Source organism: Lethenteron reissneri, chromosome 27 (genome assembly GCF_015708825.2).
Source record: "Lethenteron reissneri isolate LAM-NWPU_2019-01 chromosome 27, ASM1570882v1, whole genome shotgun sequence".
Lineage (NCBI taxonomy): Eukaryota > Metazoa > Chordata > Hyperoartia > Petromyzontiformes > Petromyzontidae > Lethenteron > Lethenteron reissneri.
Genome location: NC_083805.1, coordinates 3,555,730 through 3,581,383, shown reverse-complemented (window position 1 = coordinate 3,581,383; position 25,654 = coordinate 3,555,730). Strand labels below are relative to the sequence as shown.

At 54.4% G+C, this 25,654-nt stretch overlaps 2 protein-coding genes across 5 annotated transcripts; both read right to left on the bottom strand.

The window, feature by feature from the left end:
* Positions 1–2,437: 2,437 nt before the first annotated feature.
* Positions 2,438–14,732, bottom strand: LOC133348372 (tuftelin-interacting protein 11-like). 4 transcript variants are annotated; one of them, XM_061561137.1, is made up of 13 exons: positions 14,530–14,732; positions 12,592–13,249; positions 11,729–11,927; positions 11,103–11,259; positions 10,743–10,870; positions 9,979–10,137; positions 9,282–9,521; positions 8,352–8,660; positions 7,392–7,709; positions 6,434–6,680; positions 5,793–5,935; positions 4,973–5,138; positions 2,438–3,854 (listed from the first exon to the last, which is right to left on the bottom strand). In XM_061561137.1, exons 2-13 carry the CDS (start codon positions 12,786–12,788, stop codon positions 3,475–3,477), a joined length of 2,643 nt encoding a protein of 880 aa, XP_061417121.1. In that variant the 5' UTR covers positions 12,789–13,249; positions 14,530–14,732; the 3' UTR covers positions 2,438–3,474. The 4 variants fall into 4 exon arrangements, with proteins under 4 accessions (XP_061417121.1, XP_061417123.1, XP_061417122.1 ...); XM_061561139.1 differs by lacking the exon at positions 14,530–14,732 and adding an exon at positions 14,015–14,275; XM_061561138.1 differs by lacking the exon at positions 14,530–14,732 and having other exon boundaries at positions 12,592–13,977.
* Positions 14,733–16,443: 1,711 nt separating this feature from the next.
* On the bottom strand, positions 16,444–24,543 carry TMEM248 (transmembrane protein 248). The gene is made up of 6 exons (XM_061561143.1): positions 24,258–24,543; positions 21,358–21,667; positions 21,002–21,146; positions 20,624–20,819; positions 19,867–20,013; positions 16,444–19,062 (listed from the first exon to the last, which is right to left on the bottom strand). Exons 1-6 carry the CDS (start codon positions 24,396–24,398, stop codon positions 19,042–19,044), a joined length of 960 nt encoding a protein of 319 aa, XP_061417127.1. The 5' UTR covers positions 24,399–24,543; the 3' UTR covers positions 16,444–19,041.
* Between the last annotated feature and the right edge of the window lie 1,111 nt (positions 24,544–25,654).

Genomic DNA, 25,654 nt, shown 5'->3' with positions numbered 1-25,654 from the left:
TTGTGCGGTTGTCCATCACGCACGCGCACCCTCGAGCAAAGACAAAGACCCCCCGTGTAGCCTGCATTGATTATTGGGGCAAGTGCTGCTACCGAGAAGATAATGAGGTCCGGGGCGGCTCACGCAGGCGGTGCGGTGTGGCCAGAACCACGCCCGAGCGCCTTTGTCTCCCCAGTATCGACGTTTACACGCCACAACAGATGCTAATTTACGGCTGAGTCGACCTAGGGGAAGCACATGACCTGTTCGGATATCGTTTGCCTCCTGATGTTGGGCCAATAACGTGGACATTGATGACAACAATCACACGGCTATGCACAACAACAACAAACGCCGTTCACCACTAAGTGGCGGTGACGTCACCACGGCGTTCGTGCCATGCTAGGTGCACTTCGAGGCTACGTGAAGTGTCGACGGTTCGCTGGCAGGGGGTCACGGAACAGAGCTAGCAGGTGCCATGGGTTCACCGACTCAGATGCCGGGCAGACGCACTCAGCTGTGATCCCCACTGTGCCAACTCGCTGCGTTTTATCCACCCGGCGCTCCGCTCGTTGTTGTGAGCGTCGCTCCTTTTGCCTCCTCCATCAACGAGCCTCCTCCACAGAATCCGATGTTGGCACCGCTGGTACCGGTCAACCAATGAGCTCCACATCCTCCTCCACACCCCCATCATCATCATCACCACCATCATCATCATAATCTCACACACACACACACACACGTGTAATTAGTGACTCAGACCAATTAAGCGTCCGTATTTAAACCCAGCTGCTCGAACGTACGCGTGGGTCTCAATTTAAGTTAATTGCAATTGCGAGCAGAGCAGTTTGTGGAACCGGACTGCATGGTCGAGTAACTTAGTCATCATTCCCACTCATCAGCATCGTCTATAAAAACGATTATAGTGGTTCTTCAACCTCTGTTGTTAAAGCCGAGTGTACCACCGCCGCCTTGCCTGGACCCAACATGGTTCTGAGAATTAAATGTATGAATAATGAACGTCAATATTTTCCCCAATCGTCGATTTTGTGAGGTAAACTAACACTGCAAGCGAATAAAATCAACGCTCTGCGTGCGTGAATCGATTTGTTCCCGCTCGCTGGCTACTCTTGAACACCAACATTGTTGATGATCGATCAACCAGTTTAGAAAGGTATTTTACATCGTTCGAGGTTACCATATTGGATTTCAATTCTCATCGTAGTTATCTTATATTGGCAGATTCGTATGCGAGTATTCACCAATGACTCATGGATGATATAATTTCACACTTTTTTTTTTATCATCTCACGTTGCGCTCTGGGACATTGTCCCCAGGGGTCCACGTACCCCCCCCCCCCCAGGGGTCCACGTACCCTCCCTCCCCCCAGGGGTTCACGTATCCCCTCAGGGGTCCACATACCCCCTCTCCCATCAGGGGTCTGCGTACCCTCGGTTGGGAACCCACTGCTGCTCTATATCATCGCCACGATTATCACCACCACCATCATCATCGTCATCCATGGCTTACTTGCTCCAGGTTCTTGAGGCGGTGGTAGCCGGGTCAAAGTTGGCCTTCCGACTTGCCCAACGGGCGAGTTCTGGACCGCCATCGCCGATCCAACGTGCGCGCAATTGCCCCACTCTGTCGTTGGCTGCTTGGATAACTACCCACGACTGAAATGTGGCTGTCCGCTCTTGTCCTTTGTGAGACGTGGCATCAGTCTGGGTTACAGTCCTTCGTTACCCCCATCGGGCCGAGTAAAATATGCCCGGATGTTGAGGTTCGTATTGAAGGAATGAGTTTCTCTCTATTCCCCAACAGCTCGCCTCTTGCGAAGCTCACCACGCGTCCCGCTCACCATCCTTGACACCCCCTTCTCTCCCCGCTCCTGTTACACACCTCACCACCCCTTAATTGTAGCAACCTTCACTCTTCCCGCCCCCCCTCTAGATTGAAAATTCATTTCTATAGAACTGCTTTTTGTGCTTCAGTTTGTCCTTCCCCCACAACCTCCGGGAAGCACGGTTGGCTACGTACGGTGCGAAAGAAGTTCGACACACATGCATCCCTCTTCCCGAATCCTCACCATCCCTTCTCACCGCCCACTACCTCCCCCGGTATCACCGCACACACACGTGACGTGATAGTTCAATCCCCATTGAAATTAGGCGATGGTTGGGCAGTAGAGCAAAATGTAGACTAATCCCCATCTGTTACATCTGTATGGGATTAGTGTTGCCCCCTCGCAGGCATGGCTGAAAACATCTTCATATATTGAGGACTGCAGAGCTTGGGAAATTGAATGACGCCGCCGGCTCAACACCTGGCCGCTGCTTTCCCGCTCGTCCTTGGGTTCCTCCACGCGCACGCCAGTCACTATCTCGCTTCCGACAGCGAGCAGTTACAAGTTGAAATAATAATGATTACTACGTGACACTCAAAAGGTGACCGAGGTCAGCTTTATTGCGATACAAAAATACTTGACACGCGTGTTCGTGGCCACAGACGCGAGAGACCCGTGTCTCAGTAAACGCACCACCCATTCACAGCAGCACACATTTAGACACACGCACAACCCATTCAGACATACACACCACCCATTCACAAAGATCCCCCGTATAGCCTCAAAAGACTTTTGGGGAAAGTGCTGTTAGCAAGCACCTATGAAGGCCGGCACGGCACACGGGGGTGTGGGTGACCAACACCACTGCCCGGCCACCTTCGCTTCCCTAGCGGCAATGTTTACACGTCTTGCCAGGTACTTATTTTCAGGCGGAGTCGACTTGGGGAAAGGCTTGGTTCAGATAATCGTCACTGGTGTTGGCCGTGAGCGGGAATCGAACTCGGGTCGCTGAGTTTGTAGTGCGGGGCACTAACCACTACACTACCACTTCCCACTCACACACAAAGACAGACACACACCACCCATTCATTCTATCACATGCATGCTGACGCACGCACAACTCAACTTGAGCCAAACAGCGGTTTAACCATTTGTCGACGCTTCCACCGGTAATGGCAATGTTACGAAGCAGTGGCGAGGAAACACATACACACAACTGTCGATGAATAATTTACAAAATCAACCGAACGCACACGCGGTGCTAGAAGCAGGCCGCCAGGGCAATGCGAACGCACACGTCTGGCGTGCTCGTTGCAACCCCATCACCTCGCCCTGTGGAAACACGCGCGCATACCGCATACACGCACCGGAGCAAAAGCACCCCCCCCCGCCCCCGTCAGCATACGCACTCTACGCTCTCGCTGCAACATCCCGCGGTTGGAACATCTCAGCGAAGTCACCCGGCGGCGCTGCTCGTCCTCTCTCCTCCTCTTGTCTCTCCTGCCGCTCGCCCTCTCGTCATCCCGGCTGCGGCGTTCCCTTCCTCTCTCTCCGCCGTCTCCTGCCCCATCATCACCCCCCTCTCGCCATCTCTCTCACCCTCTCCGCCGCTCCCCCGACGGCTCGCTCGCTCGCTCGCTCCCCTCCGTCACTTGGCGCTGTCGACAAGGCTCTGTAGCGACGTGGGCACCCACGTCTTCTCTCCCTGCACGAAGACGACGCCGCGGTCGATGTACGCCACCTGGCGCCCAAACGTGTACAGCTGCTTGCCCTCGTGGCGCCGGCCCAGCAGCGGCATGAACACGATGTTGTTCTCCTCGGCTCGCGCCTGCACCAGCTCCTTGAAGCTCAGCGGCACCGGCTGCGCGACGCCCACGGCGGGGCCCGGTGGGCCCTGGGGGCCCGGGGGGACAGTCGAGGTCGGAGGGGGCGCTGGGCCCCCGTCGGGCTGGAAGTCTCGCCGGCGCTCGGTCTGGGTGAGGTAGGCGATGTGCTCGCGTGCGCCGGGCTGCGTGAAGCCCACGGGTCCTGGGGTGGGTAAGACACAGGGGACGGGTGGGGGAGAGAGGATGGGAGCGGCGGTGATGCGGTCGTTAATGCCGTGAGCCTGCGGGGACATGCGACCGCGTCAGACAACATCCGCGCCTCCGATTAGCACGGTTGGCTATGTACAGTGCGAGAGAAGTTCAACGGACATCGTTGTGACGTGAAAAGAAAAACAATACATTTGTCAACAGCACTGTGGCCTTAAAAAGTCAGCAATAGGCGATGTTTTGGGCAATGGCTCTTCTTCACAGCGCATAGACAGGCCAGAGCGGTGGAGTGTAATTTGCGCTTGTGCACTAGTGCCAACGCCGTCCCGCCAAACATTCACCAAATAATGTGATATGCAGCAGCACCTAGAGCATACCCATGGTAACTATCAACAGTATAACATTCACCATCACCCACACGTACACAGTCACCGATGGTATACTCTTCACCATGACCATACCCACCACCAAACAAAGACAAAGATCCCCTGTATATATTCTGAATAGACTGTTGGGGCAAGTCCTGTTAGCCAGCACCTATGAAGGTCGGCACGGCACGCCAGGGGGTGCGTGCCCAACATCATGCCTGGCCGCCTTTGTCTCCCCAGTGGCGATGCTTACATACCACACCAGGTACTAATTTTAGGTTGAGTCGACCTCGGGGAGTCCCAGGACCCATTCAGATTATCGTCACTGGTGTTGGCAGTGAATGGGAATCGTCACTCGGGTCACCGGGTCCAGAGCACAGCGTGCTAGCTAACCGCTACACTACCACTCCGCCCTTCATACCACCATCATACACACACACCAGCCCCACTGCTGCACAGCTACTAATTCCTTGGATACAAGGGTCACCAGGAGTTCGCAGGGGAGACAAAGGAATCCTGGTTGGAATAAAGGAGCAAGAGAGGACGCTGGAGGAGAGGGCAGAGAGTCACGGAGAGTCACCCTGAGCCAAAAGGAGCCACAGAAAGCAATGGGAAGACACGGGGAGTTATGGAGAGGCACGAAGAGTCACAGAGCCACAGGAAGCCACTTGTGGGGGGTCGTGGGGCGCGCGAGGGGTAGCGACGGGGGTGCCACAGGGAGCGAGGCATCACGAGGGGCGATTACCGTGCGGCATGGACACGGCGCGATTCATGATGTCCAGCGCCTCGCTGAACTTCTCCTTGACGGTGACGTGCGCCAGCAGCTGCTCCGAGAAGAGCGACTTCCAGCCCTGGTACCACTTGATGATCTCCTCGTAGTTGGGGTTGTTGCTGAGCCACGCGCACAGCACCTGCGTGCGACGACGCACATAGGCAGTGTACGTTCAGTACGTTGAACTTCTTTGGCACAGAGTGAACATGGGGGGGGCCTTAGCCTGCTGCCAGTAAGGGGCCCGATGCATAATCGCAAATTGAGAAGTGCGAGGAATGTTTCAAAATTGGTCAATTTGGAACGTGGAGTCGGGCACACAATGGCCTGCTCTTGAGAATTACACTGTGAAGCAGATGGCATGGAGTATTATTATGATTATTATCACACCTGCAGTATAATCAGGGTAGCGCTAAATTCGAACACCAAACCTCTGCAACAAAATTTAAAACAATAAACTATTTATATTTTACCAGGTCAGGCCCACTGAGCAATACGGCTCTTTTTCCGAAGCAACCTGGCCACAAATAATAGCCCAACGAAGTGGCTCATCACGTGGAAATGTATCGCAGCCAAATACTCTAAACGCACGTCGATTCTATATGTGGATATGTGGAGGGGAAAACCCGGAAGACCCGGAGAAAACTCCACGCGACCACAGGGAGAACACGCAAACCACAAATAATACAGCAGGCATCAGGGTCGAACCCACGAACTTCTCTCTATACCAGGCCAGCTAGTTAACATCTCGCCACCGTAGCGGCCGGCCCACAGTACGACGAGGTAGTGGTCTCACCTGAAGCCACTTGGCAAAGAAATGTTTGTCGAGCAGCGTGACGAGGCTGGCGGGAGACAGCATCCCTTCCCAGTCGATCACCCAGCGGAAGGGGTCCAGGTGCTGCTGGTGAGGGTTGATCACGAAGTCCGAGAGACACATTCCTGGGAGGGTGGCAGAGACGGCGCCGGTCGTGAGATGTTTAGTTGTACCCGACTCTCCGCTCTCCCCACCATCGTCACAATGGCGCACCGTCTATCCACTGCTGGATGAAGGCCTCCCTAAGTCGATGTCACTCCTTAAGGTCACTCAATGCCAATATTCCAAGAGATCAATGACATTGTGCAGATGGCAATACATTCGGGAGAGTTGATTGCCAAAGAAGCTTCACTGGCATGTCCATGTCGGTCACAGTTAAGAGACTGATAATGATGACAATGGTGATGGTGATGATGATGGACTGATCATCCCCTGAGGAAACATTGCATAGCACGCATCACAGTGGACATTAAAGATCCCGTGACATTTTTTGAAAAAAACTAGACCACGTCAACTGGCGGAACGGGGGGGGGCCTTCGGCTGGACAGCAGCAGGGCAATAGAACGAGATGAGATGGAGGTATTTCAGGACCCCATGAATACAAACCCTTCTCCTCAGCTCACCGAGCTTGGGCAGGATGTGCTTGAGCATGAAGGCCTCCCAGCTGCCCGGGGAGAACACCTCCTTCCACGGCCGCAGGATGAGTTTGGCGGAAGGGTCGCTGGGATGCCAGCGCTGCAGGGCGCTGCCCAGCTTGCTCCGGATGGGCGAGTAGAGCGGCTCTAGCCGAGCGCCGCCCATCAGGGGCAGCCACGGGTGGATCCACGCGTGGATGGGCACCGTGTCTGTCAGCGGGTTCCAGTTTTCCACCTGCGCGCAACAACGCGGCGCTTATTTCAGCGCGCAACATTCCCACCCTGCGATCTTCTGGAATTGCCGCCACTGCAGACGGTGTTGGGCTGTAACTCGACGCGTCTATACGGGTCACTATGGATCTCTGCGTACCTCCGATTAGCACGGTTGGCTACGTAGGGTGCCAAAGACGTTGAACATACATACATACTGTGTAACTCGTGGATCTCTATATAACTCTATAGATCTCTGCGTAACTCTATGTAACTGCCGTCAATGCCGATGGTCTTGGGCTGTGGTCGTCCTTGTGAAAGAGCTGCTCGGCTCAGTGGGGCCTTCGCAGGTGAACAAATAATGCACGGCGTGCAGCACGTGATGAGCAACGAGGGATGTGCAGTATAGTATAAACAAAACTATAAACGGTGTGCCGCCCTCGGGTCCTGCACAGGTGCTGTCGAGAGTGTGGGTGAGAGCAAGAGGGCGAGCAGTACGGTTATGGGGTTAAGGTGAGTTGTAAGGGTTAAGATTTGGATAAGAGTTTGGGGTTTAGATTGAGGTGAGGATTCATGTGAAGGTTATAAGGAGGGTTATGAGTCAAGTGAGGAATCGGGTGAACGTAATGCCGAGGATAAATTGCAAAGGGACGACTGTGCCTCGAACAAAAATAACTTTCACCGAAAACTAAAAAGCGGCGGCAGTAAAATCCGAGCGAGCGAGAGAGATACGAACCTCGCGCTGAAGTTTGGGGAAGATGAGCTGCTCCAGGACGTTGTTGAGAATCCAGGGCGGCAGGAACTCCATCCAGTGCTCCACCATATCCACCATGGGCTCGCAGGCACGCGGCTGCCACCGAACCACGGCGGAACGCACGCACGGCATCCACGTGTCCCACATGAGGCGGTGGTAGGGGTCCATGTTGGTGCCTCCACCGCCGCCGCTACTGCCGGCGAGCGGGCCCAGCTGTGGGTGCACGGTCTGCAGCACGTTCTGGCTCTCCTCCAGGATGGCCTTCCACTCGCGCGCCACGTCCAGGCCGAACGACGGGTCCTAGGCGGAAATTCAGGGGTGCAGGGACGAGGGGGTCAAAGGTGAAAATCGCGGCGACTCAATTTGGTGAATTGTCGTTGTGATTCAAGTCAAGAAACTGCTTCAGTGTTTGTTCAATGGTGTTGTGAATGTGGAACCCCTAGTGCCTGCAAATTATAATTAAACGACTCAGGCACTTAAAATTATGCGTGTGATATGAAGGCAAGAATTAATTTTAACTGGTGAATAGATGCATCTTTACACACCTACGATAGGCAGAGCATGACCGTTAGAAACTATCTTAATCGAAGAATGAAGCAATGCATCATTACAAGCTACCTCACGCATTCCCATAGCACCGTTCCTCATCCAGGCACAGCCAAATAACTATAAACTATTTTTATCTTATCAGGTTAGGCCCACTAAGCTATATAGCTCTTTTTAAGAAACAACCTGGCCACAAATGATAGCTCAATAAAGTGGCTGATTTGGGGGGAAAAACCGGAGAACCCGGAGAAAAATCCACGCAACCACAGGGAGCGAGACACGCAAACTCCAAATATACAGGCGTCAGGGTCGGAATAAAACCCGGGACCTCCCGCATACTTGGCAAGGGAGTTAACATCTTTCCAGCGCGGCACCGATGCACCCCCCCCTTGGCACCTTGAGGGGGTCCCACCCGGCAAAGCTCTGCTTGAGGAGTGGCTGCACGGTGAGCACGGCGAGCGTGGCGAGGTCGAAGGCGCGGTATTCCTCGTAGAATTCGCTCTGCAGCGAGCGGAAGACCCGGGCCGCGTCGGCGAGGCCGAGCGGCGGCTCCCCCTCCCCCGGCGGCACGTCCCCCTCGAGCGAGCGGGCGCGGCGCTCGCAGGACTCGGCCACGGCCAGCACGCGGCCCAGCCGCTCCACGGCGCGGTCCTCCTGCTCCAGCAGCGCCTCCAGCCGCTGGGCTTCGTGCTGCATAGCCACCACCTGAGGTCGGACGCAGGTGGTGAAACAGGGCCGCCCGCGCACTCTTAAAGGGTCGAGGGGTTTCTGGCGGGAATCCTCCAGCGTAAATAAATTCTGGTTCTGACGAACGCCGGAGGTCTACGCTCGTGCCCCCACTACCACGGGGCTCTCTGCTTTTTTCCATGTTCACCAGCTGTCCCCCATTTGAACGCAAGATGGTTCGTTATGCTCCGATAATCGCCGAGCGCTTTCCAAATGATGCCGAGAGCGTTGCATTTTTAATCAAGCTTGGTTATTTCTGTGTGCGCGTGAATGAGTGCGTTCCCAGTGACGTGCAAGTCGGACTTCAATTAAAACGGGGATCTTGTGTACACGTACGCGTGTGCCCCACTTTGACAGGGAGGCACCGATTCATCCTGCGCGTACTTGACGCAGACGGCCCAATTAAAATTACAATGAAGACTTTGTTTGGGCATACGCGTGTCCCACATGAGTTAGAGAGAGAGAGAGAGCAATCAGCACGGTTGGCTACGTGCGGTGCGAAAGAAGTTCCACATACGTACATCCTCAAGTCAGAGTAGGGATATCTCTGTGTGTGGTGTGGGACACTGGACCCGCGCAAGCGTGCAACGACCCCATCACCTGGTTCTTCTCGTGGCGCAGCCGACGGTCGGTCTGCACAATGTCCTGCTCCGTGAGCTCCACCAGCAGCTGGAGGTTGTGCTCCAGCTCTGGCAGGGCGAACCCCTTGCGCTTGCTCTCGCTCGGCGATGCGGCTTCTCCCTCCGCGGCCTCGGCCTCGTCTGACGGAACGCTGTGGCGCTGGCTCATCTGATCGTAGCTGTAGTAAACCTTCTGGCTCTTGCCAGTCAGGTCGATTACCTGCAGGGGGAAACAGACGAAGGTGTTCCGCGAATTCTTACTCGCTCTCTCGTTCTCTTTTTTTTGTATTTTACTGTTTATATTTTACCAGCTTTGGCCCACTGAGCTATATAACTCTTTTTCAGAAGTAACCTGGCCACAAATGATAACTCAACGAAGTGGCTTATCACGTGAAAATTTATAGCAGCCAAATGCGCATGTTGATTCGGAATGTGGAGGGAAAAACCGGAGGGCCCGGAGAAAAATCTGCACGACCACGGGGAGAGACATGCAAACTCAAAATATACAGCAGCAGGCGTCAGGATTGGGATCGAACCCACGACCTCCTGTATACCAGGCGAGGTAGTTAACATCTCGCCACCGTGGCGCCAACAACGCCCCTCAAATGAGTGGCTGGAGAAGTTCACGGCGGCCGTGTCAGGCACACGAAGGGCAGCACCGCGAGAGAGAACCCCACCTTGACTTGGCTGAGCTGTGAGGGCGGCGCCACCTTGCGGCCTAGCCCCTTAGCCTTGAGCTCCTCCACGGTGCGGTAGGTGTACCGTGGACCCTTCTTGGTGGCGCCGGCTCCGGTGCCGGGCTCCTTCCGCCACTGGCTCAGCTGCTGCTTGAACTCCTATTAGGGGTGCGGGGGGGTCACCACGTGAGGATGCAGACTAGGCGTGCGACGGCGGGATGATGCACAGCACGTAGCCAACCGTGTTTATTGGAGGGCGGGGGAAGGACAACAAACTAAACACAAGCAGCAATGATCTCGAGTCAAGATTTCATTCAGAGATCGTTCCTTTTTTTGTCGCATTTCTGTTGTCTTTGCTTACTCAAATATACACCATGGTTAATAAAACAAGGCTTCTAGACTGCTGCAAGGCTATGTTGAGGGCAGTAGAGGGCAGTCTAGCACTGCACTCTGCTTCCCACAACAGAGGGCAGTGCAGCACTGCACTGCTATGCACAAACATCGATACTCCCTGAATTCATCGACGCACACCGACTGGCCTGGTGAAGTATGGTCAAATCGCCATCACGAGTCACGGCACACGGAGGCCTCCATCCAGCAGTGGGATGTGTGTTCAATTTGTCTAAGCCTAAATCTACTATTACGTAACCCCACAAGAAACGTTGCAAAATGCAATGCCGGCTGACATCTTGTCGTGTATAAAATTGCACTGCGTCGAGTTATTTTTTCTTAGACGGGCAAACGTGACGTCAGGCGAGTCCCACCTCCTCTTCCTCCTCGTCGGACTTGGGAGCCGGGAAATCACGGAGTGACTGTTTTGTTCGCTCAGGACCGTGCGCTCCGATCGCTCCTCGGCCCTTGCGGACCTTGGCTTCCACCGGCAAGACGATGCCTGTGCAAGCACGCGACACACACACACACACGGAGCAACCACGCCAGCGTGATGCGGCTGATGATGCCGACGATGACGTCAAAAAGCACAGCCTCCCGTCCAGCGGCACACATGGGAATTAAGAGGCGAGAGGTTTTCTACATGCACGTTATCGGATTAGTCGAGTAATCAAACTGATAATCAGTATTCAATTGACTTCAATAATCAGATATCCGGGCTCTGGCAATCTCACCCTGCGCGTTCTTGCCCAGTCCCAGGCCGGGGACGTAGCCCATCTTCTGCAGCAGCTTTTGCCCAATGCCCTTCGTGTGTCGCTCCCAGCTGCCGAAGCCCTTCTCGGGGGGCAGTCCGGCCACGGTACGGGAAGGCCTGATGCCCCCCTTCTGGGACTGAACACACGCACGTGCGCACACACAGCGAAGACTTGGAACGTGTTTACGCGTGCACGCTCACACCACTCACCCCGTAGGCCGGGGTTTCCATAAAAAACGCAGCTCCACAGCACCAACCAAGGAATGTCGTTTGGCTTTAACCAATTTACTCGTGTTCAAATGCAAATTTCTATCTTTGCACACTTCACTTGCCTGATGATTGGTAAACAGGTAAGAGCATTACCAAATTAAATTGATAGGAATCAAAGTGTAGCGGTGGCATAATGGTAAACACACTGACATGATGAAGCCGGCGACCCGAGTTCGATTCCCGGCCACGGTCAACGCCAACTGCAATTTTGCCAACTCAAACTTTTTAATTTTCCCGTGAGCTCGTCGCTTCCGACGGGCCCGCACCGTCTTGTGCGTCCACGCGGGACCCGTCGGTGCGATTGTACGCGCGTGTTCGCGTGTTGCGTCGCCAGACCTGCCTGGCGCCGCGCCCACCCTTCGCCCTCTGCAGCGCCTCGTTCCAGGGCCCCAGACGGGCGCCGTCCTCCTCGCCGCCGGAGCCCTTGCCCGAGGCCGCCTCCTCGTCGTCGTCTTCATCCTCCTCTTCCTCGGCGGCGGGCCGCTTCACTCCGCCGCTCACGAAGCTCACGGGGGCCGTGAAGTCGCGGTTCTTGCTTTAGAGATCGATGCACACAAAAAACGGTGTAAAAACGTGCTGGCAAATCAGGCTGGGCTGTTATTACAGGAAAGTCATTGGGACGATCAGAGTAACGGGAGTAAAACACGTAATAACACCCGTGTCTTTAATGACTACGTCACTTGTCGCAAGCAGGCATGGCGAGGGTTGGGGAACGCAGCCCTGAGGTAATGTTTCTCTTTCTTGAGGGTAATACGCTGCCGGATGATGGTCTCCCCATGACGTGTCGGTCATGGGGGTTCTTTCACCATACTTCACCACACTGAATTAATTCTCACACGTGTACAATTTAAGGTGTGCACCATCTGTGTGAGAATCGATTTTAAACGATTAATTGATGCATCGTTACAAATATACAGCACGATACCAATCCCATTTCCCCACAGTTGACACTGGTGGTGTCATTGATTATTTCAAGTCATATGTTACTGTGGTCATTACGATGATAATGATAAAACATAAATGTGTTAAGGATGATGATTAAGGTGAATAAGATGCTGCATGGCTACCTCACAGTGCACGTTGTACACACAGCCACTGCATCCCCATATAATCCCGAAGACTCCCACCGAGACCCTTGCTGAGGGCTCCACGGGTCCCTATGCCATCCCCCCCCCCCTCTGCCCCCCCTATCGTCGCACCTCCTCCCGCCCGAGAATCCGGGCCTCTCATCGTCATCGTCGTCGTCCTCAGCCCAGACCCCGTACACGGCCTCCTCCTTGCTCTGGCGGTGGCGCACGCGCTCGGGGTTGAACTCGTTCTCCAAGTCCCAGTCGGTCACCTCGAAACGCTCCACATTCACGTCCTCGTCGCGCCCGTACAAGTGCGACATCGACATGGTGGCGCTGGTGGTGAGATCGCCCCTGGGATGCGAGGGGTGGCAGGATGGAAATGGGTCCCCGGGAGATGGGTTGTAGGAGGAATGTGCGTTTCAGGAATCGAGACAGGTCCCGCAACAGGTAGCTTCCAGGAGATGCAGGATCTAAGGTGACAGATACCAGCAGGAACGGATGCCAAGAAAGGATCTGACCAGAGACGGGTCACACTAGGCACGGACACCTAAAGAAAGAGAAACGGGACCCACTAAAGAGCAGATCACCAGAAAGTCGATGGTTGGGATAAAAAGACCAGACCAAGGAGTGGTGTCCTAGTACAGACGACTCCTTGAATGAATGGATCCTAGACTGGAGGTCTCAGGAAAAGCCGGGTGTCCTCAAGAGTGAGGTTTGAGGAGACCCCAGGTGAGATCCTGGCGGAGTCTCTCCCACTTCACGCAGCGGCGAGCAGCCCGACCGACCCCTGCTCGCTCAGACACACGGAGAGACAAGGCGCGAGTGGTTAAGACGGGCGAAGAGATTTGCAAGACTACGGACAAAGTGACAGCATCCCCGTGAGCCGTGGTCTGATCCAATTATGAACTTAGGCTTTTCCGACGCCGCCACCACCGCCTCGTAGAGCTGCGATGCCACAAATGCATTTGACTGGTGAAGTTTGTGATTAAAACTTTACGTGGTGGGGCAAGCCCGTGGTCCCAGCGTTGGGATTGGTGTTGCAAGGGTTGGTGACTCACGTAGAGATTTGCGAAACCTCCTGACCAACCCGATGGCCTGCGAAGTGGCCGTGACAATATTAATAAATATTCTGATTCCCATATAAAAGTTAAGGGCGCAGCCCCGCAATTAACTGCTGGCTTATGCCACTGCTGGTGGAAATAGACTCCTGTATTGTACCGTATGAACTTCTTTCGCACCGTACGTAGCCAACCATGCAAATCGGAGGTTGCGGGGAAGATCTACACAGCCCCCTCGACGGGGTAATTGGCCTACTCTTCCACATTGGGCAGACGTCTTCGGTAGAGGTGGGAGAACCCACGCTTTACCCCACCTTCTAAATTACTTACAACTAAACTACTTTTATTTTACCAGGTAAGGCCCCACTGAGATACACAGCTTTTCTTCAGAAGCGACACTGGCTATCCACAAATGACAGCAGCTCAACTTAGTGGCTCATCGTCGTCACCACGTGGACATTTATAGCAGCAGCAGCCAAACAAATGCAACTTACAGCAGCAGCAAGTGGGGTGCGTGGTGAGTTTTTACTCTTCACAGGAAGGGAAACACGAATTTGGATATTTAAATAAACTAATTTAGAAAAGGTCATTCATTCAGCCGCTTCTGGCTTGAATACATTAGGCCATCATTGGAACCTCATTTGCCAGTAGCAAAATATGATAATTGTTTTTTTACCCTTTTATCTGGCAACAAAACTGACTGCAGGTATTGTGTTCAATGCAAACATGACTCCTTGTAAAAAAAAGTGTCAGTTTTGTTGCCAGATAAAAGGGTAAAAAAACAAGACTTTCCCGTGGCGTGCCAGACCCCGCGGCGCCTCAAGTACGGAGAAACCTTGGAATCCTGCATACGTACAGCCTCGGTCATTAACAAAGTCAAACAAATCATCGCTTCACACGATCACAGCGAGCATGAGCAGCAGCGACCCTAGGCCTCATGGACACGACGCCCATCACGGCGGGAGTCGTCGTGCTCGGCACTGGAGGGGTCCCCTCACCTCCCACTCACCTCGGCGGCGTCTTAACTCGCGGCGTTAACCTCGGGGGGGGGGGGGGGGGGATAACCTCTGGGGCTAAGACGACACCAGCGCCAGCAGCGTGGACATCGTCAACGTCGCCAGTTAAACGCCGCGCACCGCGAGCGAGGGCGGCGACGCGGCGTGAGGTCTTTTTTATTTTTGTCGTCGAGCGTCTGAGCTGAGATCAGCCGTGAAGCAGAGCGGCGGCCATCTTACGTAGGGGGCAGGGAGGGCGGTCTACACCCCACACGTAAGATGGCCTCGCTCCCCCTACGTAAGATGGCCGCGCCTCCCCTCCCACGTAAGATGGCCTCCCCTCCCACGTAAGATGGCCCCCTCCCCCCCACGTAAGATGGCCGCGCCTCCCCTCCCACGTAAGATGGCCGCGCCTCCCCCCTCCCACGTAAGATGGCCTCGCCCCCCCCTCCACGTAAGATGGCCTCGTCCCCCCTCCACGTAAGATGGCCTCGCCCCCCCCCCCCCACGTAAGATGGCCTCGCCCCCCCTCCCACGTAAGATGGCCTCGCCGCCCTGAATTGTAGTAGTGACGTAGTAAAAGGCGCGACCAAGCCGCCGCAGCCGTTCGCTCTCTGCAAGCGAACCGAGGAAGGGGGAGGGGGACGACTTCCCCTACTCAATATGGCCGCCGATTGTCCACGACGTTCCCCATTAACGTCGGCGTCGCTCTCTGGCCACGTGCCCTCTGCTCGTGACGGAGTTGACTGTCGACGATTGCTTTAGTTGATAACGTTAGTCGATAACTTCCTTAAACGTCGGTGGCTTTATTGAGCGAGGGTTTAACACGCAGGCGTTGTGCGGCTACATTAAACCCCATAGCTGTCAACCCCTTATCACAGACCGACTTAGACCTTATTGGTCACCCCGTGCCCTTTATAAATCTCGACGTTCATCCGACAAAGTATCATCACACAAGTCGGAAAGGGGGAAATACTTCAACACACAATTGTGTCCAATCGCCCAGTGAAGCTGCTCGTTGTTGGTGTTGTTGTAATGACCAGCGTAAACTCGATTTGCAAATGTTGCGCGGTTTACTCTCCAACACACCGCGTGTGCTGAACTAGTAACTGGCACGTTCTTGTTGATGTCATTAGGGGCCGTCCATAAATGACGTCACGCGATTTTTGACCCCCCCTCGTCACACGGCGTCAGAAAAATCAAACCCCCCCCTCAAATATGACGTCACAAAGCTCTGCCCCTCCCCCCCCAAAAAACCATATTTCCATTTTGAAAATAAAACATGTTTCAAATCGCTTTAAACTATTGTCATTGTAGTGCGTATTTAATGTGGCGATGCACTCTGATGTTGTAGGAGAAAACATTTATTAAAAAGTCTAATTAAGTAGAACGTGTTGTCTATATTTATTTAAAGTTGCGCATTTTTATGTGACGTCACATTTCTAACCCCCCCCCTCGTCACACATCGTCACAAATGTCCGACTCCTCCCCCCCCCCCTAGGTGCGTGACGTCATTTATGGACGGCCCCTTACCTTACCAATCCACTATCAGGATGCGGGGGGTTAAAGACACATTTATATGAGATCTAACCCCAAAAAAATTATATTATGGAATCGCTTGTCATCGGTGACGTTTCGGCCAATGGGGCAAGTGCTGCTAGCGAGCACCTATGGAAGCCGGCACGACACGAGGGGAGGGAGGCAATACCACGTCCTCAGCCGCCTTTGTCTCCCCAGTGCTGATGTTATCACACCGCACCAGGAACCCATTTGAAGTGGACCTAAAATGAGGCCCGGAACCGGTTCAGATATTCATCACCGATGTGGAAATTTAACTCGGGTCACCGGGTTCATGGCTCAGTGTGCTAACCATTGTGCCACCGCTCCCCACGACACACACACAGACGGATAGAAAAACACAAGGGGACTTGACCGTAAACCCGTTTATTGCAGAAATTACGAGGCATTGGTTTCCCCGGCCGACCCCGAAATAAAACCGACTCTAGCCTAAAGATTGTAGTGCAAAAACACACGGAGCACTTGAAAGTCACATCCAGCTATAACTTAACCTGTACCTAAAGTGTCGATTCAAGTTTCATAACAGCTAGTCCATGGCAGCAAGGCACCGCTACTCAATGAATTAGCCACGATAAATAAAAAAAATGCTCCACTACGTGAGGCTTTGGTAAATTAGCCTCGATCCGCACGAACTATGATGCGGGGATTCCATCTCTTCCATCTGCATGGGATCGTGTTGTCTACACCCCCCCCACTCCCCTAGCACGCGTGCGTTTTCTCCGGGTGCTCTGGTTTGCTCCCAGGTGTATAAATAAGCACACTGAGTTTGCCGAAAACATCTTAACACGTGTGGACTGCAGAGCTTGGGCGATCGGTGACGCCAGCTCACCGAGTGACTGCTGCCGCCCCTCCTGCCCGCCTGCGGTTCCTCCCTCGCCGCATCAGAGTCGCTCTCTCCCCCTCTCTCTTCCAGAGCGAGCGTCTTGCCGTCCCCGCGTGAGTATAATGACTCAAGTGCCACTCTTACTCCCATTGCACATTTACAAGTCACGGCTCTAAACATTCCAATTCCAGTTTGGGCTCGGGTTGATGCCCGTTACGGACTGGGGTTGAGAATCGCCATTCGTGAAGTCCAATAGGGCTGGAGACCGAACTGTATATATATATTTTGGGGGGGGGGGGGGGGGGGTGTGAAGATAAATATACAGCTGTCATTGTCATTTATTTAAGTTAAGGGCATAACTGAGTGAAGATAAAATAAAGGCATTTCACATCCAACATTCATTTAATTTAGTGAACTTATTTTTTTACACTTTAAGTAAAACAATGCGCTCGCACGTGACCTTGCGACAGACTCAGGGCCCTTGTATCACGACAGCAGCGGCGCTAACGAGCTCATGTCGTCAACATCACTAGCAGGCAAGCACCGATGCCCGCATTCATAAATTAAACAGATTCCGACACGATGCGTTGGGAATCAAATTGTGCATGTGATAATCCGCTGATTTAAATTAAATTCAATGCGAGCGGGCTATGTTGTGGGTCAATGTTCCCGTACCTGTGGTCCCCGTTTTCACCAACCTGCACCAAGCAGTGTGGTCAAGTATGGCCAAATAATCCCCACGACGGGCATGGCATGGGGAAGCCTCCATCCAGCAGTGGACTGACAATAAGGCCGCACACGTAAGTGTCAAACGCTAACGTTATGTTAAGGCTAACGGAGCAAACAAAATGGAACGAGACAGGAAAAGACTAAGAAACAACGCAAATGAGATGGCAACAATCGAGGTAAAATATAAAAATGTAGGGTTTCACAGCCAACACTACGATCCATATCTGTTTTTGGGTCAGGTCACGTAGTTTTGTGGCAAAAAAGTATCGTCATTAACCCTCCAGCAAAGATATTATTTCTTATCTGTCAACCCCTTATCAGTGCTTACCTTATGACAGACCAATTCAGACCTTATTGGTCACCCCGTGCCCTTACAAATCTCAACGTTCATCCTATAAAGTCCCTCCACAAGGGAGAAACACAAACAAATAGACACATTTTTGTTCTTGCCCGTATTGAAACGGCTGTACGCCGAATGGACCTTTAAACTTAATTTCCCTGTACAAGAATATGGCTAAACCGTATGGGTTGACAGGGATGTTTTTTTACACCTGCCCAATATATCGATCAAATGCTGAGCAGTAAAGCTTCTCACCGATGCCTTAAAACATTTCGTGGCCAACACATGCCGTTTCGCTCGGGAACTGTTTTGTTGATTGCAAATTCAGTCATGAAAATTCTGAAGCTGTGGTTGGTCAGAATATGATCGGCACGTTGGCCACGTCTAAAATTACTTCTTGGTAAACGTGACAAGCCTTGTCGGGGTGGTGGAGGTCCACCGACAAGAATTTCGGCATCAACTACATGGCCGAAACCAAAAACAAATAAAATAAGGATCACAAAACATATTCTATTCACGAATCAAACCGTTAAACTGAATCGTGAAAACGTATCAAATTACTTTTGGGTGGATGAGGAGGAGGCTGTTTAATCGATACGTGATATCTAACTGCTCGTGTCAACACATAAGTGCGATGCGTATGCAGGCTGAACAAAGACTGAGGCGCGTGGGTAGCATCTCGAAGCATCCAGCAGTATCTTGCCTTGTGTGATGCTATGCCGAGGAGCGCTACACAACCGCTTATTCCTACTTGCACGACGGTAGTTTTATGTTCAATTGCGTTACGTCCGATATGCATCCGCATGATGAAAAAAACATGTTCCCGAATACATTCATCACGTTATATCCAATTTGCGTTATGAAAACACGCGTTATAGGAGAACAGACTGTATGTAATGTTTTTTACAGCGGATTTTTCATCTGAAAACGAGGTTGTAGCCGTGGGTCGTCGTGCGGAGAAAGACGCTGATAGCTCACACGAGACGGTGGGCTCCCGTCACCTCCTGAGCTGTTACGGCCTGGTGACTTCACCTTCTGCGGACGCCCGTATTTACTTTACTGGCCGGAGAGCGACATCTGCGGACGATGTAGGGGTGGGGACAAGAGATGCAAATCAAATGAAATAATTGCGTGAGCCGGGTCTGGTGGCGCATTGCCAAGTGCTGGCAGATTCATGTTGAGAACAAAAAGTACCGTGAAGGATGAGCAATACACCAACAATAAACAAGTTTTCCTGAGAAAAAGTAAATGTTTTTTTTTCAAGGTGTGTGACCTACGCTTGGAGAGCGGGCAGAGCCGTTATAGAAAACAGCTCGGCAACCACCACCCCACTGCCATCTGCGAGTCGCAAAGCAACATACTGAGCAAATATCAAAGCATGCACAAACGTACGTGACTGGACAAGGCAGCGAGAGAGAGTGAGACTCGCAGGCCATTCACTCACCATCCGTCCATCCATCTGCGGATGCGACCGCAGCGAGAGTCGCGAAAGCCGCCGCCAAAGCTCGTTTAAGTCACGATTTAAAGCTTTCGTGACTGCAGGGATTTATCTTCTTGGTTCTTTCGGTAAAGTCACGTAGAATGGAAATAATAAAATAATAAAAATAAAACATAATTAAATGTCTCTTCGACAGACCTATTCTCCACCTGAGGACGGCTACTTGCGTTGTGGCCGGAACGTCGTGAGAATTATTTTATTATGTTTTATTTTTATTATTTTATTATTTCCATTCTACGTGACTTTACCGAAAGAACCAAGAAGATAGTTTAAGTCAGCGTTGTAAATTCTACATTCCGGTGACAGAGACCAGTCCATCCGCTGAGATCGAAACGTTCACACGGGGGGGGGGGGGGGGCGGGGGGGGAGACGATTGACCCCACCTTGTGGGGGCTGAGCTCGGTGAGGGCCGGCCGGCCCGGCCCGCGGGTGCGGCCTCCCAGGGCGCCGCACGCCAGCACCAGCAGCAGGCTGCCGGCCATCGCGGCCGCAGAATAACTCAACCGCAATCCGATCTCGGAGCGTCGCTCCTGGGGTGCACAGGCGAGCACAGGCAGCACAAATTATGCTGACCCCCCCCCCCCACCTCGCAGACTGGAAGCGTCACCCTTCCATTCAGCCATCAGTGCCGTCGACTCCATGGCCCTGTTCAAGTCCAGGCTCAAGAGCTTCTTCTCTTTCTCCCTGCCCACGACTGAATGTTATAAAACACTGGCACTGTCTGGAGGGCATCTTGCAACGAGGTTACATTTTATATGGCCGGGTGCATTTTTTTTTGTATAGACCCACGGACTTACATAGAGACCCAAAGCCTCACATAGGGAGCTACAGACTCACGCAGAGACCCATACACCCACCTTGGGACCCCACGGACTTATTACATAGCGACTCAGACTTCAATACGGAACCGTAGACTCCCTGTTCCTGTTCGAGTTCAGGCTCAAAAGTTTGTCTTCTTTGTTTTCTTCTATCTATGACTGGCTGCCCTTTAAATTTGTTTCCTGGCCGCTCTGAAATCGGTAGGCATCACGTGGCTGGCAGGAGGCCGTACGGTGCGAAGATGCGGGTCCGCATTTGGCTGTAGATCAATCAACCCTGCTCTTTAAGCACCGCGTACACACACACACACAGAGGCCGCACCTGGGAGAGAAGCACGGAGAGTCCCGGCTCTTCCGTGTGGAACACCCTCAGGACGGGCGAACCCCTGCACCCGGCGCCGCTCGGCTTCCCGATCTCTCCCGGCCTGCGGGACCAGCCGGGATCCGCCGTCCCCTCGGCTACCGTCGCCTCCAGGCGCCGGAGTTCCTCGTCGACCGGGTCGCAGCTCTCGGGCCTCCTGACGGGACGATGACGATGCACGGCGTCACGTGGACAGCCGTGCAGCGACCGAAGAGACGCAACTGCCCGACGGCTGCGATGACACCCAAGCTGATGCAACGGCCCGAACCAAATTCAGCCAAAACCCCTCGACAACACCGCTACTACCCCCTAGCAAGCGATGATGGCACCCACACTCACGGGGTGTTGGGCAGGACGCCTGAATCCGCCCACACAATCGCGCACGCATTGTAGCTCGCCGCCTGACAGTTGCCACGGAGATGACAGTCGTTCGAGTCCCACGTGGTCGCCAGGGACAAGGTGATGTTGACGGGCCGACTCGGACCTGTGGGGGTAGGGGGGGGAGACAGCAGTCGACGCTCCGTCATCGGATAACCACGTCCAGGGCGGCTCAAAAGAGCCGTTTGACAATATTTCACCACGCCGGTCAGTGTGGGTGTCACTCAACACCGACGTTAGCCCCGTTCTGGAATCGAACTCAGGACGCGCTCATCGGGCCACCATGCTCAACCCCCCCCCCCCACCGCTTAGCTCACCGGCGAGGTGGAGCGCTTGTGACGGCAGCGAGACGCCCAGATGAGAGACGGCGCCCGACCGGCCCCACGCGGACCCCGCCGATGGCGTCAGGGTCACGAGGACACGCACTGACACGAGCAGCCGGGGGGGAAGTGGAGGGGCCGACGAGGAGGGCCCTTCGGCCCCGGGCCCCGGCGCCGTGGGCAGGGCGCGGGCCGGCCTCGCCGGGGCGGGCGGCGACGGCGTGACCTCCCGCGTGTCGTTATCCGACCGCTGCTCCTGTACGCACAGATCCAGCTCGCCCAGGTGCAGCAGGAGGGAGTTCCAGTCCTGGACGCAAGCGGCAACGTCAAGGAGCGTAAGGCATCACGCGGACTCCGGTCATCCTCGCAGCGGCGGCTTTTCGCTGGCCATCACGCGCCGCTTTCAGATGCGGCCGTCCGGAACACTCTTCATTCTGATATATTCTGATATTAGAAAGCCACTGGGAGCTATGCACTTTTAAATCTAGATTGGAAACTAATTTCTTCCTGATGTTTGTGTTTAGTTTGTTGTCATTCGCCCCACACCTCCAATTAGCACGGTCGGCTATGCACAGTGCGATGACGGACGTGGTGGGGGCGGGGGGTCTCCACCACGTCCTCGCGGGGTCCCCGGGAAGTTATTTTTTGACCAAACCCGATCACGCTGGACCAGTGGTGGGCAACCTGCGACCTGTGGAGTCCCTCCTGGTGACCTGGTCTCGGTGCGTCTCTAGGGTGATGTGTGGGGGTCATGATGAGGGCACAAGCGATGTCCAGCTTGCGGCCCACTGAGGAGAAGGAGGAGGGCTGCTCATGAGGCCCGCCGACTAGAGTGTGGGCTGCCCGTCACTACTCTGGACACGTCTGTGCTTGGTCAAGGCAAGCACACACGTTGGAGCATAGAAGTACAGACCAACAATGGGGTTTGGCTGAATTTCCCACTGCTGGCAAGGCAGCTCCGCAACAGTCTATAACACGTGCCTGACGAAAGTTGGGCCTGCGATGTTGCTATAGGCAACATTGGTTGCACACGTGTGTTATGTACCATGTAGAGTCGATACGACCACGTGCGGTAACGTGTGGGGTCTTTATGCACGCGCGTGATGACACGTGCACTATGTGTACACGTGCGCAGCAGACGGCTGTGCAGCAAAATCCACTAAGTAGTCCCATGCACACCGACGTACGCACATCACACACAGCACTCGCACGTCACGTGTGGAGATATGTAATGACATGATGACACCTGCTGGCTGGGAAAGGGAAGCACGGGCATGGGCACGGTTAAGGGCCAAGGTAACATGTGGGGCTGGCCGAGATGATCCGGGAACCTGCTAGAAGGTTCCACGAGAGGGCGTGGCCGGAGGCGGGGCCTAGCCACGCCTGGGGGGATATAAGGGGGAGCGGACCCCGGGGTTCAGGGTTCGCGTGTGGATTCTTGGGTCTTGACTGCGTCGCTGCTTGCCGGCATCACTCACCATCGTCAGCCAGCGGCGTAGCCGAGTGAGGGCGGTGGGACCACGCTGAGTGACCGGCCGTGTGTGTAGCCAGTAGAGACGTTAATATCTAAGTGTTGTACTCGGAGTGAGAGGAATAAGGTTGGCCTGTGTTGTGCCCAGTGTGAGAAATAAAGGAAGAAGTACCCTCTACACGACGTGTCGCGGAAGCCGCTCATTACACATTTTTGACACTACTTTGTACACAACCCACACGCTACTCACACGTGTACACACACCGCACACTGACACATTTACACACAGCACACAGTGACACGTGTACACACAACACACAGTGACTGACACGTGTACATTACAGACACCACACCATAACCGCGACGTGTGCAGCAGTACACAGACACGTGTACACACCACAAAGTGACACGTGCACACACACCACACACACAGTGACACGTGTACACACGCCACACACAGTGACACGCGTACTCACCACAAAGTGACACGTGTACACACACCACACACACACGTGCACACACACAGTGACACGTGTACACACATCACACACACATTGACACGTGTACACACACACAGTGACACGTGTACACACACACACAGCGACACGTGTACACACCACAAATAGTGACACGTGTACACACACACACACATTGACACGTGTACACAGTGACACGTGTACATTAAACACACCACACCATACCCGGGACGTGTGCAGCAGTACACACACACACAGCGACACGAGTACACACACTACATACAGTGACACGTGTACAGTACACACACTACACTGTACCCGCCACGTTTGCAGCAGTACACACACACTGCCACGTGTACACACACACACACAGTAACACGTGCACACACACACTGCCACGCGCACACACACACACAGTGACACGTACACACACACTGCCACGTGTACACACACTACACAGTGACACGTGCACACACACACTGCCACGCGCACACACACACAGTGACACGTACACACACACTGCCACGTGTACACACACCACAACACACACACACACTGCCACGTGTACACACTGCCACGTGCACACACACACACACGTGCACACACACACACACCACGTGCACACACACACACACTGCCACGTGCACACACACACAGTGACACGTGTACACACACGTGTACACACGTACACACACACACTGCCACGTGCACACACACACAGTGACACGTGTACACACACACAGTGACACGTGTACACACACACACTGCCACGTGCACACACACAGTGACACGTGTACACACACACACACGTGACACACACACAGTGACACGTGTACACACACACACACGTGCACACACACACACAGTGACACGTGCACACACACACACAGTGACACGTACACACACACACACTGCCACGTGCACACACACCCCACACACACCGTCCTCACCTGCGCCACGTCGGGGTCTCGCACCGCCACCCTGCGCACGAACTCCCCCACGCAGAGGCACGCGGCGCCCGCCGCCGCGCAGCACAGCGCGAACACCACCACGGGGGGCGGCACGGGCCCCCCGCAACGACGGGGGCCCATTGGTAGGGGGTTGGGGGGGGGGCCTTGGACAGGGGGTAAGAGGCCTGATTGTTTAGGTCGGCCCGATTGGGAACCGGACTCCCAAACGCGAGTGGGATTGAAACCTGGACGGGGTGGGCCGATCACATCCTCGATGAGCCCCCCCCCCTCCTCTCTCTCTCTCTCTAGGCTCTAGGCCGAGACGAACACAGGAGGGCCCCCCACCAACCCACCCCAAAAAATTGGGGGTCAAATTTACTCACCCCCCCCCCCACGCGCCCCGCGATCAAACCACCTGGCAATTGGTTCCGATGCGAAATCGATAATAATGATGAGAGCAGGGGATCGATAACACCCCGATCGGTTCGGGGTTTGAGTCCCGGGCCGCGGGCTTCCTCCTAGGCGCCCCCCGAGGTTCGCCCAGGCCTCTCCTTAGCCCGGGGTAGGCTGCGTTTGTAGCGGAAAGGGGGGCCGGCGGTTGGGGGGGGGGGGTCTATTGGGGGTCGATGGGGGTCTATTGGGGGTCTATGGGGGTCGATTGGGGGTCTATGGGGGTCTCCTTTCCCCGCGTGGAGCGAGGGGATCGACTCACGGCGTCTACGGGAGCCCGAGCGGAGTGACGTCACAGGGGTCAGTGGGGCCACGAGGTGGCGCTGTCGGTGTCAGAGGGGGGGGGGCATAGAGGGGGGCAGAGAGGGGGGGGCATAGAGGGGGGGGGGCAGAGAGGGGGGCAGAGAGGGAGGGGGGCAGAGAAGGGGGGGGCATAGAGGGGGGGGGCAGAGAGGGGGGGGGCAGAGAGGGGGGGCAGAGAAGGGGGGCAGAGGGGAGGGGGCAGAGAGGGGGAGCAGAGAGAGGGGGGGGGCAGAGAGGGGGTGCAGAGAGGGGGGGGGCAGAGAGGGGGGGGCAGAGAGGAGGGGGCAGATTGGGGGGGGGCAGAGAGGGGGGGGGCAGAGAGGGGGGGGGCAGAGAGGGGGGGGGGCACTGTCGAGGTGCCTCAATCTCTCGATTCATGTATCGCGAGATCTACTAACGGATCGATTAATTGTGTGTATCGATTCCTGCTCACATTACACCAACACCATCAGTGACGATCGCTGTTAAGGGGCCGTCCATAAATGACGTCACACGATTTTTGACGATTTTTGACCCCCACCCTCCATCGTTACACGGCGTCACAAAAAGTCAGACCCCCCCTCAAATATGACGTCACAAAGCTCTGCCCCCCCCCAAAAAAAATAAAACATGCTTCAAATCGCTTTAAACTATTGCTTGTGGTG

Excerpts from the sequence above, each read along its gene's own strand:
- LOC133348372 (XM_061561137.1), bottom strand. The coding sequence starts at position 12,788 with ATGTCGATGTCGCACTTGTACGGGCGCGACGAGGACGTGAATGTGGAG. Across the intron at positions 10,138-10,742 it reads CCGACGAGGAGGAAGAGGAG|GAGTTCAAGCAGCAGCTGAG; the intron begins GTGGGACTCGCC and ends CACCCCTAATAG. Across the intron at positions 3,855-4,972 it reads CGCCGTGTCCATGCCGCACG|GACCCGTGGGCTTCACGCAG; the intron begins GTAATCGCCCCT and ends TACCCACCCCAG.
- TMEM248 (XM_061561143.1), bottom strand. The coding sequence starts at position 24,398 with ATGGGCCCCCGTCGTTGCGGGGGGCCCGTGCCGCCCCCCGTGGTGGTG. Across the intron at positions 21,668-24,257 it reads GAGACCCCGACGTGGCGCAG|GACTGGAACTCCCTCCTGCT; the intron begins GTGAGGACGGTG and ends GCTTGCGTCCAG. Across the intron at positions 19,063-19,866 it reads CCGAGCTCAGCCCCCACAAG|ATGTCGCTCTCCGGCCAGTA; the intron begins GTGGGGTCAATC and ends CATCGTCCGCAG.